The sequence below is a fragment of the Crocodylus siamensis genome, chromosome 2 (genome assembly GCF_052110815.1).
Source record: "Crocodylus siamensis isolate JL-2025a chromosome 2, ASM5211081v1, whole genome shotgun sequence".
In the NCBI taxonomy this organism is placed as follows: Eukaryota; Metazoa; Chordata; order Crocodylia; family Crocodylidae; genus Crocodylus; species Crocodylus siamensis.
In genome coordinates, this window is record NC_143396.1 from 68,467,147 (window position 1) to 68,489,681 (window position 22,535).

General features: G+C 40.3%; 1 protein-coding gene across 1 annotated transcript; it reads left to right on the forward strand.

Annotated features, from left to right (window-relative positions):
- The first annotated feature begins 799 nt into the window (after positions 1-799).
- Positions 800-19,772, forward strand: LOC149870377 (NACHT and WD repeat domain-containing protein 2-like). Its single transcript, XM_090034507.1, has 10 exons — positions 800-1,247; positions 2,759-2,958; positions 3,201-3,640; positions 4,028-4,182; positions 4,785-4,993; positions 7,432-7,571; positions 8,367-8,480; positions 10,946-11,069; positions 16,859-17,068; positions 18,563-19,772. Exons 1-10 carry the CDS (start codon positions 800-802, stop codon positions 19,439-19,441), a joined length of 2,919 nt encoding a protein of 972 aa, XP_089890633.1. The 3' UTR covers positions 19,442-19,772.
- Positions 19,773-22,535: the final 2,763 nt, after the last annotated feature.

The window sequence follows — 22,535 nt, forward strand, 5'->3', positions numbered from 1 at the left end:
AGCTGCTGTTTCAACTGAAATGATGGGGGAGCAGTTGCCAGGTAGGAGCCCATGGGCTGCAACTTAACCCCTCCCAGGCCACATGCAGCCCATGGGCTGGCCACTAGTTGGGCAGCCTTGTTTTAGATGAAGACAATTCGTATCTGATTATTTGGGAGGGTGACGGGAGCACAAAGAGTGGGTTCAGGGAATGTGGTTCCTCAACAAGTGCTCATTTGACCTCTCTCATCCTATGTTGTTAGTTTTCCAATTGGTCTTTCCCTTGGTATCCCCTTGGGCAGCATATTTTTCAGTGACACTTTCTTTCTTCCCGCCCTGAGAGAGCAATAAAAATTATTAGAAACATCAGTTGCATGTGGGGAGAGAGGGACAAGGTTATACAGATGAAGATCAAGAGCTTCACTTTGCAGGAAGAAACAATAATTTGAAAGGGAGTTTCTAGGGAACGGAAAGAGCTTTCCATTTGGCATCATGAGGTCCTTGCTTGTACATGTGTTTCATGTGTTGTGTTAGTATTGCTCCCAGTTCTAAGAACAGGAGGCCAGGGCTCAGATTTCAGTAAGAATTTTATCACTAGCCACCAGTTCAGCCCCTGGTGGTCTATGCACATGTGTAACTCCTGCTGATGTTGATTGAAATTAGGATTTTTTTTATTTCTCTTCAGCACAAAGAAAAAACTATAGATCAAGACAGAGGTTGTCATGCAAATTCCAGTGCACTTACAGATGAATCTCAAAGTAGGGATAAAAGCAGTTTGCAAAGTGAAGAAGAGTTTTTTCTCAAAAGCAACAAGACAGAAATGCCAAGAGGGATAAATGTAAATAGCTGGGATCTGCCAGCATTGAAAGAAGAAAAGATGCCTTTCTCAGAGGGCCACAAGATCGGGGTTGACAAGGAAAGCAGCAGAGTGATGACAGACTGGTTGAATAACACTTCACTAAGAACTGTCTTAACTAAAAATGAGTATACCTGGAAAGATAATGGAGCAGATGGACCTGTCTACAATGAACATTTATTTCAAACTACTGATCAGCTGAAGTCCCAATCTGCAAGCCAGGTGGAAAAAACTAAATTATATGCTGCCATGTTGCCAAGGATCTGGGATGGCCCTACTGATCTGGGAGATGATAAACAACACAAGTCCCCTGACATTGAAATTGATAGAGCTGCAATAAGAGGCTTTATCAATACACCGTGTTCAGTCAGAAAGAGAACATTTATGGTCTATATTTGTGGAAGCTATCGAGGTATGACATCTAGAAACTGGCTCTAATCCCTTTGCAGACTCTCTTCACCCTGAGATTCCTGGTTTATCATGCACTGCACCTGAACTTATCATTGTTCACTATTTGCAGTTACCAGAATTGTGGTAAGAAATGTGGTTTGGAGAAAAAAAACAAGAACCAAAAAAAAAGCATTAGGTTTAGGAGTGAGGGCAGTTTGGTTCTTTTCTTGACTGGTATCAGATGACTGTGCCATAAGCAAGTTGCTTCACTTATTCTCCATTTCCCTTTCTACACAGAAGGCTTAATAAAGCACACCTACCCACTTCCTGGGGTTAAAGTCTGTTTCTTTCAGCTTACTATGTAAATATGAAATTGAGGGGGGAAAGGAAAATCCTTCCCTGAAGAACTTGGTATTTAAACAGGCATTACACTCTGTGTGTGTGTGTGTGTGTGTGTGTGTGTGTGTGTGTGTGTGTGTGTGTGTGTGTGTGTGTGTGTGTGTGTGTGTGTGTGTGTGTGTGTGTGTGTGTGTGTGACAAAGCAACAGTCATCTGAAGTTTTTTATTTTTAACAGGGGTTGTCCAGGATCCTACCAAACATCAAATGAGTATGGATAATTCAGACTATAAAAACTCAAAATACTACACCAAAATACTTCCAACCCTCAAATCCTGAGCCTTCCTACCTTCAACCTTGCTTTATTAGAAATTGCCTGATTGTGTTTCCCTGTTTGTGTCTCTGGTGTGGAGGTACCATTAGTCTTAGTAGAAACGGTGGGAATTCAAGACACAAGGCAGTTCCATGGGTTGGGTTTTTTTTCAATACAGTTATCAAGCATGCTGTATTTATGTCTAATACATTTTAAAGAGGACAAAATAATTTTGTAAGGTAATTAAAAATGCATGCAAAAAGATACGGCAAAAGTTTACATACAGAAACAAATCACCAAGTTTGATTTTAACTGGGAGGCCCTTCTGTTAAGTAAATGCAGTTTCCAGCATGCAAAGAGATGCTGTTCCCAAAGCTTCCAAAGTTTGGCTTTAGATTTTCATTCAGACTTTTGAGTAACCTGAATTTCAGGGCTATTGTAAACTTGGAGTTTGGTTGTCACATTGTAGAAAGAGGGGGCCATAGCCTCTCTGCTACCCTTGGCAACTGTCCATTTTGTTCATAGCATTGGGGAGGATAGGACAACAGTCCAAATATAGATCTGGATTTTAAATATCTGGGAGTACGTAAATTTCTTATGGTCAATGTACATCCTATGAGGAGAACTATTAAAATATGCAAGATTCGTTCAAATACAGACTATAATGCAATCATGCTGGGATATACTGTATATATATAACATTTAGTTAGAAATTTAAAAATCCATCTACCATCATATATAAAATGCTCTCCAAACACTCCTTTTTATTTGAAAAATCGTGATTCTGTTGCCTCTCAAATTTTTGTTTCATCATCAAATACTGCAAAGCTATCATGTTTATCAGTATAACAGTTTATATTCACTGTGCTTGTTTTCATATCAGATTCAGAAGAGGAAAGAAATGAATTAATGAAAAGATCATACCCACAGCTATACAGTTACTGTAAAGCAAGAGGCTATGATTTCCGGATGCTGGACCTGAGGTGGGGACTAACAGATGGTGTCAGCAATGATCACCACATGGTTTCATTACACCTGGAAGCTCTGAAGAAGTGTCAGGAGTTAGGACATCAGATGTTCTTTGTAAGCTATGGTTGTATTTGCTGTGTTTAACTTTTAATATTTGTTAGGATTTGTATTCATGTTAAACAACATGTATCTGACAAATTCAGAACATGGAAAAAGAGAGGTTATTTACAGATAATCTACTGATTAATGTTGAGTCAAGCCTCAGAACCATTTACAGAAGGTGTAGACCAAGTGTATATTTGTCTCCTGTGTATGTTTGTTTTCTCCTTAGTGTTTTCTTATCATTATATATTCAGGTTTTCATTGGGCAAAAGCATGATGATCCTGTCATCCCACATACCATATCAAAGGAGAATTTAGAGGCAATTAAAAACACAATTGAAAGCCTCAAGTTGGTTGCAATACAGCAAAAGCAGAACATGTCAAGTGGTGTAAAGCTTGATGGAACAAAAGAGGCAGTTCTAACTGAGAAAACAGAGCATGTAGATGATAATCAACCTGACACTTTTAAAGAGTTTCTGGGAACAGGCAAGTCATCAGAAGAAAATATAACTGAGATGCATGACAATAAAGAATTGGAATCAAATATTTCAGATGAACAGGATTTGTCTAATAGATCCCCTCTCACAGAACATAAATCTGCAGCTGAATATGAGAAAGAGTTGTGGCTTCTTAATCAGTGGTACAGATTGGATGAAAATTATGTCCCAAGTGTTTACAGCCTGCAGCCCATCAGGTTAGAGTTCTGTTACGTTTGCTTTGACGTTTATTAATTCAGGAATCTATCGATCGATCGATTTTTTCATTTCAAACCATTTGAGAGATTGATTTATTTTCAGTTAATCCAAAATTGGATCACTTCAAAAAAATCCATGAAAGGTAAATTACTGAGCAGCTGAGTAAAATAAACATTCCAGCATGAGGAGCTGCAAAAGAGGATGAACTTAATGAGCAAGGCAGTGCCTTTCAACTTTTTCTGCAATGTACTGGTATCTGTGGTTAAATGAACAACACAGATACAAGTAGAAAGTATTACTTAAAACAAAATCTACTTTTGTGTTGTTAATAATGATACTAATATTTTTCATAGTTTTCATATGATTTGTCTCATTCTTCTGCATAGCACATTTTACAAGGACATATTCAGCAAGGATCCTGTACGCAAGCAGCAAGCTAAAAGCAAATGGCTGAGCTCTTTTCAGAAGCTACATAAGATACTTCAGGAATATGCTTCAATTGCTGTTGGCCAAGACACAGCCAGTATGCTACTTAAAACAGGTGAGTTGTGAAGATACAGAAGAGAAAAATATGTCACTTAATTGGAATGAGTAACAATACATTGTTTCCAGGATAAAAAATAGTAGACTCCACTAGAAAAGAAATGGGCAAGTAATTTGAAGGAGCTGAAATATCTTTTTTTTTTTTACTGACAGTTTGCACATTTTTACTGGCAACCAAACTTTTGTACTGTGATTGGTGTTAAACCACTTAACTTTAATCTGGCCCCTGTTCAGGACCTGGCAGAAGGGTAAGGGTAACATTTACACTATATAAAACAGTCAATAAAAAAGTTTGGTTGTCAGAAAAAAAAATTTGTCTTGACTTGGAAACTGTGTTCACAGCAGCCATAATCATTAAAACACAGCTATTGTCTAATTTAGTAGAGTTTACTAGGAGTATTGGCCTTTTCATATATATATGTGACACTAGCAAAACACAATTTTCAGATACTTACTTTTGTCCTAGTATCTTGCCTATTTTCTAAGCCACTTTTTTCAGAATATTATTTTAAGTGATCAAAGTTTAATTTAAAAAGTGTGTTTGTGTGTTTATGTACCCACATGCTCACTAAGAATCAGACTATGTTTTCCCTTTATAAGTTTTGCAGCAAGAGGTTGATCAAGGGCTCTGTGTCCATGGCTCTCCTGAAGACCATTGTCACTGCTTCAAGAGGAACATCTGTGACTTACAATTCAACTTGTCCAGAAAACAAGCTTCAAAATATGTTGATGTCCATCCTCTGAAACCAGAGATTAATATAGGAATGTATGAAGCACACCAGAACTTCATAAAAAGCATTTATACAAGGGTATGCTAATTATCATTTTCCAATAGCTTGGTTCTGCCCACTGCATCAAGCATTAGTCAGGAAAAAAATAGTATTTTGTGTATCTTCCCATGCATCCAACTTTTTGCTTTTTTTACACTGCTTCCTGCAACTGCAATGACATCTCTTCTTCAAAGCCAAGTGTTTTTATTCTTCCATCAGACCTTTTATCACAACTTACTTCTTTCACCTTGTTTTTTTCCTGCTTTGACCTTCATTCCTGCATATGCTACTTTTGCCCTAACTTCAGTCTTCTAAGTCACCCTCACATATCACTCTTATTTGTTATATACTTTATTTGACTCATCTTTACTTTAGTGCTTTGTCTGTTAGCTTTATTTTCTGTTTTTGTGGACAGGGTCTTTCTGGAAGAAAAGCTATGGTGTTATGTAAGGCTCATATTATACCGCTCTTAATTCATGTTGAATGTTCCATGAGGAGTCACACTGAGACCAGTTATGGAATAAAGTATTATTCAGTATGAGATGAGAATCTGAACCTCAGTATGTAATAACAGTATTAATAGCTATTAATTGATTAATCCACATGTTGTGTGGATCTAATGAAGACCAAGAAGTGTTAAAATATGAGACTAAATTGTGTTCTTGGACATACTGTAAGCATGAGAACTGAGCCAATTACTTTATTTATTTATTTTTGCAAGTAAACTCACAGCAAAGCAATTTGTATCCATCTATTAAGGTAAGCAGTATGAGTGCATAATTATTTTTGGTTTCTCTCTACCTTAATTTTCTCCTTAAGTCTTCTCCCCAGCCCCCAACCAATGTTCCCTCTAAGGAGCAGCAATCCATGAGCATGCCACTTTGGTCCGTGAGCACGCTGCCTCTGTCTGGCATGGGACACTTACCGAAAGGGGCTGAGGGCTGTGGGCTGGAGGCCAGAGGCTGGGGTCAGGGGTCGGAGGCTGAAGCCAGGAGCCAGGGGCTGGGACCAGGGGCCAGTGGCTGGAGCTGGGGGCCAGTGGCTGGGGGCCAGGACCTGGAGCTGGGAGCCGGGGGCCAGGTGCTGGAGCTGGGAGCCAGGGGCCAGAGGCCGGGGGCTGGAGCTGGAGCTGGGAGCCGGTGGCTGGAGGCTGGGCCGGGGGCCAGAGGCTGGGGCCAGGTGCCAGAGCCGGGGACCAGGGGCTGGAGCCAGAGCCTGCTGTGGGCTCCCCACCTCTAGGGAAGTGCTCTGCTCCCCTGCATCAGGGCCAGGGAGTGGAGCAATTCCCTGGAGCCAGCGGAGCCCATGCAAGCTGCCCACACCAGCCTTCATCCCTGCCTTGCCTAACCTTGGGGAGGAGCCACTGCCTGCCCCAGTGATGCTCCGCCAGCTCCGGGACACTGCTCCGCTCCCTAGCCCTGACGCCATGTACCTCCTTGCTCCCCGAGGCGATGAGAGGGAGTGGAGCAGTGTCCTGGAGCTGGCAGAGCCTCACTCAGGGCAGGCAGCTGCTTCACCCCAAGGTGAGGCAAGGCAGGGGTGGAGGCTGTGGTGGGGGGCTGGCACGGGCTTTGCTGGCTCCGGGGAAGTGCTGCGCTCCCTGGCCCTGATGCGGGGGAGTGGACCACTTCCCCAGAGCCAGCGGAGCCCATGCCAGGCTCCAGCCCCAGCCTGTCCTTTTGCGCGGCCTTGAAAAGGCTGTGCGTGGCCACACTTTTAGTTATGTATGGCTGTGCATGTGCGCACCTTAGAGGGAACCTTGCCCTCAACCCCATTGACTGTGCAGATTTATAAAGCAAAATCCACATTATCAAGTTTCCTATGTTTTATTCCCTATCTTTGCTACTTTTTCCTTCCTCCTTCATCACTCAGGGTACAGTAGCAGAGAGGTTACGGTATCATTTTTGTTAATCCAGAAGTATATGTTCAAGCTTTGGTTTGGATTTGTGCCAAAGCCTGTCTCCAGTTGGTTGGATACCCAGTTTGTAAATGGGTACCTACTCATTCAGATGATGGCAGTCAAACGCAGCTTATTACAGTGTTCGCTACACCATTTCCTTGTTCACCATTACATACAGAAATTGGCATGCCTTATTTATACTTATTCATAATGGGCCATGTGAGTTTGAATGGATCTTTTCTGACCTTCATCGCAGTTTGACTCATTTGCCTCCCTATATTTCTAAATGTATCTTTTCACAGTTCCTCTTCGCTCCTTTTCTTTATTTTTAATAAAACCACTCTTTCCACGTTTTTCATTTCTATCTACAAACCAAACACCATAAAGTAAAAACTGTAAAGTATAAAAAAAATCATACAGACTTGTTGGAACTTAAGCCTTACTACATTTCATGGCTAAAAGTCACACCGATGAATGACAGTGTTACAATTTTTAATCCAAGATTTTTTTTTTTTTGTTACAAGGACCAGTTTTGGTTCCTTGCATTTGTACATCATTGTTTTCCCTGTCTTTACAGCTCCATCACACTAATATATATGAGAAAAGTATTAGCTGGGGAAAAAAGGGGATTGATTTTGTCCACAACAGATCCCATGCCTACTACCTTGAACGCCTCTGCAATGACTTTCAAAAAACAGTCATCACTCACTTCAGCAGGTCAGTTGCATAGCGCTGTCTATAGAGACAAAAAAGGGAAAGAATACATCGTATGGAGAGACGAAAGACATGCTCCCATTGGTCTGAGTTTTATCTGCACTAAGTTACTGAAGAATCCTTTCACATTCAAATTAATCACAAAACAGGCTCGAGAGGAACAAAAGCCTGAAAAAATTGAGCTGACATATTGCCTAGTTTGCAAGACTGGTATTTACAACAGGGGTTTTGTTTTAATTTTTACATACTAGTGAATGGTCTGATTGAAAACAAGTAAAAGACCATGTGAAAATCAAGCATTTCAACAGAATATGAAAATTTGGAACTAGAAAGTTGCTAGTTTTGCTGTCAGTGATAATTCTATAGCCTCACTCGCTGTCTTTATTTGATGTGTGGTTGTTAAGACAGTGACCAGTACTGCAAACCATACAACTGCATTGGGCTCTGTATTAAATTTAATGCCAGGAACTTTGGCGGTTACGAAAAAATGTTGAGTTGTTGTAAGAAGTACACTTGAAATGACTAAGATAACTGAAATGAATCTTAATTTGCTTGTGCATGCTCCTAATCTCTTAAAATAATCCAATCGTTCAGATATGTTTAAGAGCATAGCTTTCACCCTAGGTAACCTTCAGGTGTTTTTAATACATAGCGAAACTATTTTTTTGGCTTTGCTAGTCACTGTTAAGGAAAAAATATTCATTTATCTTTGACAAGCTGTGAGTATATATTTTTTCCCGGGGTGGGAAAGTAAATCTGTTTAACTTAGAGCCTTTTTTTCTGCTTTTCTTCAATTAGGCTGATCAAGTCAAAAAAAATTCCAGATGTGTTGGACGCAAGGAGAAGAAAGCAAATACTCCGAATTCAGAGGGATGAAGAGATCCTAGAACATATCCAGCATTGCCAGGGACTGTGAGTTCAGCAATGGGCTGCTGCTTCTTTTATACACATCAGCACAAAACAAATGGAACATGGTTTGGTTAAAAGAGGAGTTAGGATAATTTACCTGACTGTAAAATTTTGCTGAGATTTTTCCTTTCATGTGAGAGGATATCACTTTGTTTTCTTTCTGGCTTTGTATGCATGTGAAAATCCTGAACAGGACATCTAAGTCTGGACAATAGTTGCTGGTTTTAATTTTTATTTTGTTTTACTTTTTCCAAAGAAACGGTTTGCTGGTAAGATTTTAGAACAAGTGCATTTTTCAATCTCAATTTTCTGGATTGAAATTCCAATTTCCATTTCCATTTTCACGCATCCCCATTTTCTGGATAAGACAGTGTACCAGATAATTGCTTGGGTAAAGTGAAAAATAGATGAAATCAGGTCCCAGGGAAAAGATGTCATCTCATCCTGCACTGAGACTTGTTGCAAAGGTTAAAAAACGGTGTCCAGCTTTGCCTGCCTTCCTCTCAGATTCAAGTAGAAGGGAGTGAAGTTTTTGGAAGCTTAGGTTATTTGCCCATGATCAACCATTTCTGAGAGAATATAATGGAGTAAAAATAATTTTATGCTTCAGATGGGTGAGGCCCAAGCTTTCTCTGACATTAAAATGTGCTATATTATTGTGAAATTTTATGCCCACATATTAATTTAGATAAACATTTGTTGTCTAGGATCAGCCCAGATTGCTGGTCATTATGTTAGTGTGTATTTTATTCCATGAGAAAGGTGGCAAATATTGCTTCCTGCAAGTCTCATTGTGTTATATGACCTATGAGTCAGACTCCATGCTAAACTCCTTGGTCACAGAAAATCAACATTCTTATAGTTCAGCTATCATAGATACAGTTACCTTGGGAACACAGTTGAAGCTGGTTACTGGTCCCTTTCCAGGTTGTCTGCTTCCAGCTAATACCTTAATCTAGAATATACTGACTCCTAAATAAACATACCAGTTCCCAATCTACAGCAGAGTGCACAGTGTGCATGCATGGCAGATGTCAACACAAGTAATATATACTTAATAAACACAAGTAAATATACTTTCTTTCTGATGGAGAATTAGAAAGTGTCACTAAATACAATTTCCCTGTCAAATTCCAAGGGACAAAAATGAATAATGACATTTCTTGGAAATTAAAAAAAAATGCAACCAGCAGTATAGTTTGAGCATCCCTTCATCACTGGTTCTCCATGGGGCCAGCTTAATAACATGCTCCCTTAGGCTTCATGAATGGAAAACAGTATAGAGTTTGCAAAAATAATTTGGAACATTGGTCATCTAGTAGACAAATTAAATACGTGTTAAAATTTCTGTTTCATGAATGGAGTGATGATGATAAAGTAGTTTGATTCAGTAGCATTCATTCAGACATAACTTAGTGAGATATTTGATAATCTAATTGAAGAATGGGTAGTTGTCTGAAGTTATGATTGATGAGCCTAGAAAAAAAACTATAGCTATATTAGATGTGTGGGGAAAATATGAAATAATGGGAAAACAATGCATACAAAATTGAGGAAAAGATTATTTCACTATCAGTAAGGTTGTGTCTTTAATTTACCACTTTATGTAAAAACAACAACTTTGGGACACAGTGAGAATTTCAATACAGAAAATACATAAAAGTATGATGAGACTGAACTTCTGTTTCTCACAAAGAAAAAGTTTCTTCAAAGTTGGAAAATTTACTGCCTTGACTTTCTTTGCCCCTTCAGCTTGGTTTCCTTCTGTTTTCCAAATTACATGAGGGATTTGTGACACTAGCTTAAATTTTTAACACTGGCTTTTCATTCTTCCATGTCTTTACCTCCATGTCATATAGGATTAAATGTGTCATAGGAAGAGAAACTTTTCTGTGTCATGTGAAGAATCAGATTTTATCTTCAAACAGAAGATTAATTGTGTTGCATGGAGAGGCAGGAAGTGGAAAAAGTACTCTCATGGCAAAGGCAGCATCCTTAGCTCCTCATTGGATACCAGGGTAAGGATCACTCAGACCAATAGAAAACAGAAAATGTATATTGTTGACAGGAAGGAAGTTCTCTCTCTTCCCCTTGCTCACTAGAACAGGTAGCAGGTATCAGGCTCTTTGTATATGAAGCTTGGCTTAAGAATTCACTGTTAGGGTCCATATTAATGTAAAAGAAATTCCTTTCATAACATATCCAGGGGTTTTGAAAATTAAAATATTGGTGTGAGACACGTTTTGCCGTTTAACGTGCTTAAATAGATGTGGATTGGAGGTTGTATGAGTTTAATGAATGAGCAAATGACAGACCCGTTCAACTGTTGCTGAGTGAGAGCAACATAAAATCAGGCAGCCTAAGGGCTTTGGTGGAGAGACCTTAATGATATTGTCATTATGCCAAACAACCAGCTTAAGATCAAGAAGTAAGCTGTTGTGGAAAAACAGCATTTCTTTCTTTCACAGGGACCTCAGAGTCATAATCCGATTTATTGGTGTTACTGGTGAAAGCAGAAATGTCCGATTGGTTCTCTTAAGCCTTTGCTACCAGATTGCTGACATTTACCAGATCTCCGTAAACTTATCAGAGGTAACAAAAGTAAATCTCAGTTTTGCTTCAGTGGTGCAGTGATTAATGTTCTTTTCATAAGATTACAAATAGTATGGTGATTCTGCTACTAAGATAACCAGTTCAGTCAGGACACAGCATGGTTATAATTTAATATATTGTAGTACAGGGGTGGCCAATCTGCAGCATGAATGCCACAAGTGGCAAAGGCAGCCTCTGTATGTAGCAGACCAAGGAGGTGGCAGGAAGTATATGGGCAGATAGGGCAGGGAGCAGAAAGCAGAGCAGTGAATTGGGCAGAGAAAGGCGATCAGAGTGGCACTCAGGGGCAGGTGTGGGGCTAATTTGTGGGTTGGCCCCCCTGTTATAGTGTGTAATACCATTATGTGGGAGGCCTAAATTTTGTATACAACTATAAAGCACACTTAATTTTCACAATTCTCTTTTTAAAGTGATAATCCTATGTAGATGTGTATAATCCCATATAGATATAAAACATAACTAATTTAAACATATCATTTCATTTTTCCACTGCAGATATCTTTTATCTTTGGTTGCCAGTATCTAGTTACCTTTATTCCCTCAGCCTTTGAAAATGTACCAGCCTGGTCACAACAATATATTTTCCTGTTGTTGTCACAACAATATATTTTCCTGTTGTTTCTTTAAACCTGTAACATGATGCAAGCAGGAAAGGGTATGGGGCAAGGTCTCAACTGGTAGCCATCAAGAAGTAGTGTGGCAGATCCTTATGTGTTGGTGTGGCAGTGCCAAAGATGTGGTTTACGTCGGGAACTGTATGATCCATTTGGCGCGGGGCCCCTTCCCTCAACTCGCTTGCCACAACTTGGTTTTACTGAATGAAAGGGAGGGGCTCAGTGGAGATCATCTTCCTGGGGGACCCCAGGGATGGTAGTACACACGGTCTTGACGTGATGTTCCTCAGGGCCCCACATCCCCTACACCCCGTCCACTTGCCAAACAAATGGGTGATGCTTGCATAGTTCAGCTGTGCCCCATCAACCCCTTTCATAAGGGAGACTGGCGTCAGTGCGGGTTCTGGTGGGCTAGCCCTGTTGTCACTACAGCTAGCGTCTTTGCCTCGGATGCTGATGGGCTAGGCTTCTGTCAGCTGGCGTCCTCCTTGCCGCCTCTGGGCGGGATGCCTCTAAAGCTCTTTATCAAGTAGACCACTGGAAAGGCGGGGTGGAGAGGTGCTGGAACTGCCTCCTCCCTCCCAGCCTTCTACAGGGCCTCAGCTTTCTCTGGCTCTGGATGCCAGCACTGAGCCGGCTGCAGTTCTCGTGCCCACCACAGGAGCCTCACCACGCCGGGCGTGCTCCATGCCGGCGTGTTCCCTCTCCACTCCCCAGCCGGGTTCCGGTAGGGCTTTTAAATCTTCCCGCGGCGGTTGCTCCAGCAACTGTGATTGGCTCTGCTGTTCCCTGCCCGGGGAACAGCTGATTAAACAGCCGGCATAATGCTGGCTTGCGCAGCCACAGCCCCTCCTCCAGGTACAGCTGAGTCCCCAAAGGTAAGTTTCCCTGGTAGAGGGGCTGCTTGTGTGGCTTGGGGCCTGTGGGGACTGCCCCCTCCCCTTTGGGAGCCTGTGAGGGCATCTTGCTGCCACAGTTGGAAACTGTCATAGCTCCATCCCTTGAGTGGCAGTTTACATGCACTGAGAATCCTGTTAACTCCAGGGATAATATTGTTTATGCTTGTAACGTTTTTTTTTCAGCATTAAAAGAAAGTAACTCAGATTTTTTTTTTACCATGGGCATATGCCAAAAACTCCTATCATGTTAGTGAAAATGATGAGGAATCACACTTATGGAACAAAGAAAACTTTCTGAATCCTATAAAAATGCATTGACCAGAGACATCAAATTTCAAGTCTCCAAGTATATGTCAAGAATGGAAATGGTTTCTCAAGAGGATGTTCTCTTAAAAGAAATATAGCTTAACCAGTTCATTATATTGTATGTTAATGTCAAGAGGGTTATCTCACAAGCCCGGTCTGCACACCAAGCCGCCCCCTTGTTAATGAGCAAACTGCCTGTCTCTTTCACCTGCCATGCCTTGTTGTTCAATTGTTCAGTTATTAATAGGTAGGAGGCTGCCTTTTGCAGGCCCAGCTGTACCATCAGCCCTACATACATACTCCAACCTCCCTTTACACATGTCCTATGCCTCACAGATAACACACTCATTGACCTTGTTCTTGGCCACCAACCTGGTGCCACACACTGAGCCTTTATCTTCCTCAGCCTAGCACCAGTTTTCATCAGCCTTGTACCAGGCCTCCACCCTGGTGGCACACACTGGGTCTCATCCACGGCCTAGCACCTGGCCCTCAGTTTTCATCAGTCAGGTACCGGACCTCCACGCTGGTGGCACACACCAGGCCTCAACTTTCTCAGCCCAACTTCAGGGCCCCAGTTTTCCTCAGCCATGGCCAATACTGTCCTGCACCTCCTTTCTCCAGGGGTTCCCAATTGCCACTTATTTGCAGGGCCTCTCAACTACGCCCCTCTCACATCGCCCCTCTCTCCAGGGACCCACAACTGCCACTCTCGTGCAGCCCTTCAGGTGCCCCTGTGCACTCTATTTTGCACCTCTGCCTCCACAATGAGGCACATACTGTGCCTGGCTCATCACATTGGCCTGCTCCTAGGGCATGGGGTCAAACACCCCCATAGGCTCAGGTGCCCTTCTTAGCATACCTGACCTACTACACTGTCCTGCTTCTAGGGCATGTTAACACACCCACCTAAGGTGGGGGCAGGACTTTAAGTACCCCTGCCCGTCTTACACTGGGGAGGTCCTTGGTCCTGGTATTTGAGTGGCCCTGCCCCACCACAGGCTGGACCACCAGGCCTCCCTATCCCAGCAAGGTGCAGTTTCAGGTCATGTCCAGGACCAATGAGGTCTCCTCCTTCCCCATAGCCTCACCCTTACCTCCAAGATGTTCCTGGAGCAGGGACTCAGCCAGATGTTGCCTCCACAGCTGCTACCACAAACTGCTCTCCTGTGTCCTTATAACTAAGCTCTGAAAATGGCCATCATCACCCCTTGGTCCAGCCCATAAAGTGACATTGCACTGAAGCTGCTCCATCACAGCGAATCAACACCAAGTGTTGTAAATAGAGATAGGCTTGGATGATTAGCTCTGATCTGGCTATTTGTCACTGAATTTTGAAGACATAACAGATTAGGTCTACCTCTACTTTTAAAAGCAACTGCATCTAAGTTTAAAATTAAAAATTGATTGTAATTAAAATTACTACATGATGGGACTATCTTGGTTTTTGTATTTTTTTTAAAGGCACACTTGCTAGAGCCTGTTATTTTCTGTGGTGTTCTGCTGTTTTATGACCAGCAGATGCAGCAGAAATTAACTACCTTGCTTTCCCTGGACAATCCTGAAAGCTTATCAAATGCAGAATTTCAGTGTTCTAACTTCAGTCAGAATTGGGCGGGTGAGGGACTTTCTGATTTCTAAAAATCTCATTATTGTACTTAGGGGGAGCATCTACATGTTCATTAATGTGCCATTATTACTTCGCATTAAGTTAGTACCTGTTGTATCTTTCAGTTAGCACCTGTTATTAGTCTACTGTACATTAAGTTAACACCTTTTGTTAAGTCACAGCAATAGTGCTTTAAATGGTGAAAAAAGCAACTTCTGGTTTGGTCGGAGGGGGGCCTCTGAGCCACCCTGCACTTTCCAGGCTAGACAGCAGGGAGCACTCCACAGCCTCCTGGGGCTTCTCCACTGGTCAGAAAAGTGCAGGGAGGCTCAGAGGCCCCTCTGATCAAACACTGCACTTCTGTCATGTTTAAGAACTCTGTCACCTTATAGTGCTATAAAAAGTGCTCTAAATTATAGCACTGTGAAATGTGCATGGAGCACTTCTGTACATACCCTTAGCAGCAAATTTGTGTTCAGATAGCTTACAGGATTTGGTCAAACATGTAATTTAGAGTAATAATGCCAACACAGATTGATAGGGTAATTTCATACTTGGTTATAAGTATGGAAGGCAAAAATAGTATTTAGCAAATAGGAAAAGACAATGTGGGTAAGAAAAGAGTCCTATAAAATTCATTGACTTTTAAAAAGATATCCCAAGTCCTTTTTATTTTGGGGCGGGGTGTGTTACTGATCATTCTGAATATCTTAAAGTTAGCATTGGAGCCAGGTAAAAGTATACATATACCCTTCTTTGAACTTAGATCTGCAGATCTGTTTTTTTGGGTTTTTGATGGAAAATTTTTGGGTACAACAATAATGAGAATCAGAGAAAACTCTAAAGTTAGGTACAGGTTTCCCTCGCTTTATATGAGTTCTGTATGTGTGAATTTGCTCTTATGCGATGACCCTTTATATACCAAAAATTCATTATATGCAAGGTAAATTCACCCTTATGAGACCGGTGTGATGGAAGCCCACAGTCAGCTGCTTTGTGCACTGCATTGTGGGAGAATTATACACAGCAAAATATAGTCTCCTTTATGGATCTGTGTTCCTCGTTCATTGTCTGCGACACATTTTTCTGTAGTTGCCATCCCCACTATAGTAACATTCGCCACTACCCTGTGCTTGTGTGTAATGTCTGCTGTTGGTGAGTACCAAAATTGTCTTGTAAAAGTTGTACAAATGGGTCTGGGGGTCAGTACAGTCAAGGTCTTGCGACATATCCCTATTTGTTACATTGTAAAGTGGGTTCCCTTTATGCAAATTTGAGTTATATGCTGTTTTCCAGAAACACATATACAGCATAAGTGAGGGAAACCTGTATCCTGTGTCAATGGCAGGCACTGACCAATTACAGCTAGTGAGATGCTTTACTCCTGCTCAGTAAAGCAGAAGAATACCAATATGCACTCAACCAGCTGCTGTTAGCAATTTGTACTGGCAATCCATTCTTCTGCTGAGGTTACAGTTGGAAGTATATCTGTTCCCCCCCATTACAATAGGGTGGATGGATTTAGCTGACACTATTTTATATTTAGTTCTAAAGCTGAGGCATATAACCATTGTTTAAGCAATGTAAAGAAACTCTGCTGCAACCAAGAATGTTATTGATGTGCTTGTGACATTCAGCTGATTCCGAAATGAAAAACAGTAATAGCTTAATTTGCAAATAGCAACAAAAAATTTCACATTTATCCTCCTTAAGTACTTTCAGTACTCAGAATTCATATGGCTGCTACTTCCAGCAGTTACTTAAAGTCACAGCATAATTCAGTGCAAGCTTCAGGGCAAAAGAAAATCTAGAGCTGCCAATTAAATTGAAAGCAAAGCCAAGAGTTGATAGTCCATAAAATATAGCATACTTAAAGTGATAAAAAATTGGTACAGCATGCCACTGCGTTCTCATTGAATTGACTCTTCCTTCTTTATGGTTACAAAGCAGCCTGTTCAAGCCAGCCTCGTGGATTGGGATACTATTGATCCACAAGTAACATTCTGTTCAAATCCTGCTTACTTTACTTACATATGTATTCCACTGACATTTTAACAGACATCTGAATCTCTTGGGTCCTAGCACTGTGGTAGCACAGTATTTGTATGCTAGACAGAAACTGAGGACTTTGTCCTCTTCCACATCTTTTGTATCTCTCCCAGTCAGGTCTCAGTACTTCCTACAAGAGCCAGATTTCTCAAGTGATCTCATTGTTACTGATGAACCAGCCCTCCTCAGACAAAAGTGGTCACAGAGACATCTGGGTTAGCCATAAAATGCACCAAGTACAATAGGACAAGTATTTTCACATGGCTAAAAATATCCTCTTTTTCAAATAAGGATTTTGAAGCATTGGTTCAGGAGTTTGCCTCATTGCTGGAATTCGCTACAAAGGATAAAGCACTTCTGATAAGTCTGGATGGTTTAAATGAGTTGTCTGAGGAATATGGAGCTGACCTATCCTGGATACCCACAAAACTACCTGAAAATGTATATTTTATGGTTTCTACATCCACAGAATCAAACTGCTCATGCTTAAAAACATTGAAGGTAAAACAGTGTTTGTCTATTAAGGAACACAATGTATGTTGATATTTAATATCTAGTTTCACTTTTTATTATTCATGTTCGAGTATTTTATTTATTAAGGGAATAATGAAATGTGGTTAGAATAATTTAGGACAAATATAACCAAATACACACAATTCAGAAAGAGTAAAAAATGTACATACTAACCCTCCAGAATGCAACCAAAAGCATTTCTGTCCATAATCCCCTCCCCACTAAATAAATAAATCCCCTAAGATATATCCCCTTTGATTTATTTTAAACATTGTGCTTGAAAATTATGGCTGTCATCTACCCGTGTGAATAATCTTTATTCAAGTGTTAGTCCATTGGTAACAGTGGAATCGTGCTTGTGAGGAAAGTCTCACAGAATCAAGTTCTTAACCTGTAAAGTTCTGAATTTGCAATGACCTGACCATCTTCAGCTCCTATTGATTTGTATCCTGTTGCTGCAGTTGGAACTGTACAGCTGGATCTTCTGTCCGTGGAGGTTGGTTAGGCCACAGAGGTCTGCCAGCACAGATCTGACTGCAGGAAAAGAGTAGTATAACAGGTGAAACCCAGAGGTCTAGTTTTGTAGTCTGTTGTTCTATAATTTTTAAGTCCATGCATGTTTGATATTTGGTTAGTGAACTCAGTTGTTAAACAGGTAATTTATGACAGTTACAAAACAATTCTGCCATGTATTTTCATAGCTTGAAGCTCTGGACTATATTAGGAATACATGTGATTTAAAAAAATATTACAATGCCATGTTGATTTTACTATTATACTCTTAAAACATGTTCAGGATGGTACAGTGAACAAATCCTAGCAAGAAATAGAGTAAATATATAATACATCTATTGCATGCCATGTCAATACCTCAGTGCATATGCTGTGAATCAGGTTTGTCTTTGGTATTCTGGTTTGACTCGCAGTGGATGCATCTACATGAGGTGCTTACTGCACATAGCCTAATAACACTGTGCAGTAGAGTGTCATGGCAAAAACTGTGCTAATAACCTACTGTGCAGTGTTATTAGGCTAATGCACATCATTAAATAACCATGCGCAGGAAAAGAGTAGTTTTATTATGGTGGGGTATGCATTTTGTCTGAGAAATAAGTTTTAACATAACTACTTTTATAAAAATAAAAGCCTTCTTTGAGCATATCATGATTTTCCCTAATTTACTGAACACAAAATGTGACATAACAAATACCAAGAGTCTTATTAGAAATGCATTGCAGGATTTTCAATGAATCTAGAAATATCAAAATATTACACATTTAATTGAAATTTATTTTGGTGCTGAATTTTCCTCATTTACCAGTTCAGTGGGGATATGAGTATGTAAATTTAGGCAAGATTGTGCCTATTGTGAGAAGGTAGGGAAGCACTTAATTGTTTAAGGCAGTTTTTGGATAAGACACAACTACAGAAAACACACACACAATCCTTTTGGTTTCATTTTAAATTATTTTGTTTTTGCAGGAAATTGGAGTAGAACAGAATATTCTACAAATACCTTCTCTTACACCTACAGAAATAAATGATCTTATCACTTGCTGGTTGAAAAGAGATTGTCGAATACTCTCAACTTACCAGCAGCAACTCTTAATAGAGGCGTGTGTAGCCTGCCCACTACCACTCTATATGTTTTGTGCCTATAAAGAATCATTCTTGTGGACATCGTTTAGCCTAGAGGCAGATGTATATCTTCCTCCAGATCTATCTAAAATGTACTTGTGGTTACTGGCCAAAATGGAAAAAAACCATGGAGAGCAAGTCATCAAAAGAATGGCAGCCTACATCACTCTGTCAAAAAATGGTATAGCACTGGAAGAACTGCTTGATCTCTTGTCCCTGGATGAAACGGTAATGCAGGAAATAACAAAATATCAGAAGGTCTCTGTTTTAGCATTCCCCCAAGTGTTATGGATGAAAATTCAGAAAGATTTTGGGGAACATCTGGTAGAACAAAGGAGTGAGAACACTTACGTTTTCAGCTGGACTCATTCATTTCTGAAGCATATCTGTATGGAGCGATACCTGAAAACATGTGATTTGCAGCTGTCTTTGCATGCTGCTTTTGCAGGTTACTACCTGGGACACAAGGCTCCCAAAATAAATGGTGAAATGACCACTTCCCAACCTCTGGCCTGGGTTTTGAAGAAGGAATCCAAAGTCAGTTATGTTTTCAACCTTCGCAAGCTTGTTGGAACTTCATATCACCTGATCAAATCCAATAATATTCCCATGTTGATAACAGAATGCCTGTTTAACTATGAGTTTCTTTTACATAAAGCATGTGCTTTATCAGTGATCAGCATAGAAGAGGATTTAAAAGCAGCTGCTAGTACTGAGAGGTGAGTTTACAATAGAACCTAAGAAGCACAATAATAATAGTAATAGATCTGGAAATTAAATGAGACCTGAGCCTCCCTTCTTTATTCCCATGCACTACTCCAGCATTGTATGTATTGCCTCTGAACAGCAGCATAGTATTTTAGCATGGTCTATTCTCTTTCACTAACAATTATTTTATATATAAATGTCACCATCTACAACTAGGCCCTCAGGATATAAAATTCTGGTAAGTATTCTTATGCCCCATTCTCCTCTTGGGGCCAAGGTCTCCAGCTAAAGCACATCTGCCATCTACTTTGGTCATCAACTGTCTCAGTCAAAAAAACCTAATAAAACTCTCTTTAGATGAAAAAATTCTAAACGCACCTGTGTCTTTTTCTGAGTTTCCATGTAAAAACAATACATTATTTGATAGAGCATTTGTTTGTTTGTTTTATTTATCCCACAGGACATTACTTGACTTGAATCTGTTAAGTGAAACTCTCAAGTTATCCAAGAAAGTTTTACTAAAGGACCCATATCAGCTGGCTTCACAGCTTATAGGTCGTCTTCATCAAATTGTAGCTGCAGATAAACCAGTAGCACCAGGTACATACATACCACATTTATTTATTTATTTATAATAAATTCAATTTCTTGACCATGGCATTTGTACTTAGCATTCTCTGGCTCTGGATTTTAAAATGTTTTAATAAATAGTTGTGTTTTAAAAAGGAACTTAAACTATTAAAGGTTTGTTATTTTTGCCTTTATGAATGGGAAGTAACTTTGAGTGAAACAATAAGAACATTGTTAAATGATTGAAACTAGCATATAGTAATAAACAATGTTCCCAATATTTATCTTCCATGCCCACATATCTGGAGCAGTCAGAGGGGGTGAAAACATTATCATTATTATAGAAGAACCTGTGAACTACTGGTTATTGGAAGATGTTAAGAAATTCAGTATAATGAAAGACTTGGTCATCTTCCATATTTTCTTGCACATAATCTGCACATTCCCCTCTCCCCCCTCCAAAAAAAGCAGCTGGGGAAAAATGGGGTGCACATTATATGCAAGGAAAAGGGATACCCATGGTTCTGGAGATTTGGTGAGGTGCGTGGGGAGGGGTGACTGTGACGGCATTAATCACTGTGTCCCTGCATTCCTGGACAGGAGGACTAATGCAACATGGAGGCACCCAGCCTCTGGGAGGTTTTAAGGTGTTTAGGGAGGGCCTATTGGGAAGTTGGAGACTAAATCCACATCCCTAGCTGTCAGTGCTGGTAGAGTCAGCAGGAAAGTTGGTCTCTGAAAATACCGACATTGCTCTCCAAAGGACTATTTTAGAGTCAGAACAGAGTGTGAGATTCTTACATTTTGTATCTATATCCTATCTTCATGTTCCATGGTTACTTTTTCTTGTACCATTTAACTCTCTTGTGTAATGAGTTTTTCATGGTTTTATTTATTTTACTGACTGCCTGAGGTGAAAGTGATTTTCAAAGCAATTGTTCACTTCAGGCTTGCCCCATTTACAATCCCCTATAATTCTGTACAAACCAGGGTAAGACCTCTAGTGCTATTGGAATTGCAAGGTCTAGTCCAAGGGCACATGGAAGTAAGCTGTCCTGTGATAAGAAGTTGTACAAGGGGCAAATTTTAGTCTATTCCTTGTAGACAACCCTCAGAATAATGAAGAGTAGCTTGGAGCCCTGCGAGCAACCTAACAGTGCTTTGTCACAGTTGTGTCCAATGGTTTTTTTATTGAATAATCAGAAGTTTCAAGATACGAAGTATCAAATGTGCTCTTTTGTTCTTAACTAAGGTGATCCTAAAAAATACCCGCACTTGCCAGCTCTGCTATCTCAGTGCCAAAAGTCTTCCATCCCTGTTCTTGTGCCTTCAACAACTTGTCTTCTGGCCCCTGGTGGCCTCCTTTGTGAACTTCTGCCAGGTAGGTGGGAAAAATACTTCTGAAATGTTTTGTAAAGGGTTTGGGGTTAAATTCTTTAGTCCTTACTTAATAGCCTGACTTTGGCAGGAGGTTTGTCTGGTTAAGAACAGTAGAATCAGGACCCTCATTAGCAATCTGCCTCTTCTCTCCCAATTTAAGGAAAGGATCACATTGTTTAGTGAGTTATGACAATAAAATATTCAGCATTCCTAGATTTTGAAGCTTGTGAAAACTGACTGTTATTTTTATTTGCTGTTTGATAAAAAAAGATAACAAATCCGCCAGTTGTAAGGCAGTGCTCTGATGGCACACAGCAGAAGTAGTGTCAGCAAATTCCTTTCTTGTGTTACTTGTTCAGATTAATTTGCCAGCAGTTCTGTTTTACGGCCAGCTGTTTGTTGAGCTTTTCAAAAACAGCTTAAAACCAAGGACAAAAGCCTTGGAGAAGATGAACAACTGAATATGAAAACTAGGCATGGGATTCTGAGTAGCATACCTCTCAATCTGCACAAAAATGGGTAGAAAGTGACAGATCTATACTAAGGGGAGACAAGAAATGATTATGCAGGAAACTTAGAATGCTGTGAAATTGGTTCTGACCATGACCTAAGTTTCATGATTCCTTATTTCTTGAGGTAAATAATTTTTAACAACAAAGGCTAACTGAATCTGTGTGGCATTGCTTCTCTACAGAACCAATTATCGGTTCTCACCCAGGGCTGTTGATTCCACTCCAGTGGCCTAACAAGTGGGCCTAACAGCACTCAGCTTCACAATGCCCAAGTCCCATAACAGATGCCTCCAACTCGTTTTATCTTGTGCTTAAAAGAAAAGATCCAAATTAGCATCTGACGGCTTTATCTGTTTAAAGTACAGAAAAAATTAGTCTCAAAGGTGCCACCTTGCCCTGCCTTCTGTCTGACTTCAGACTAACATGGCTAGCTTTACTGTTGCATTGTTGATATAAAATAATGAATTTATGGTGTCCCAGTTTTAACCTAGTCTCCTTTGTTAATTGTTCACAACTGTCTTACACTCAAAGTTCCTCTTGAGTTGAAGTTTTTTGGGGACTATGCGTGGTCTCTGACCAAAGCGGGAGTTCTTGTGAAAAAATTTTTAAAAAATAAAATCATTATTCCAGTCTGCAAAATGCACTCC

What these genes read in the sequence shown, in the direction of transcription:
- LOC149870377 (XM_090034507.1), top strand. Translation starts at nt 800, where the DNA reads ATGCCAAGAGGGATAAATGTAAATAGCTGGGATCTGCCAGCATTGAAA. An exon ending in TAAAAAGCATTTATACAAGG is followed by an intron (nt 4,994 to 7,431) that starts GTATGCTAATTA and finishes CTGTCTTTACAG; the next exon opens with CTCCATCACACTAATATATA. An exon ending in ATCCAGCATTGCCAGGGACT is followed by an intron (nt 8,481 to 10,945) that starts GTGAGTTCAGCA and finishes TTTCTTTCACAG; the next exon opens with GGACCTCAGAGTCATAATCC.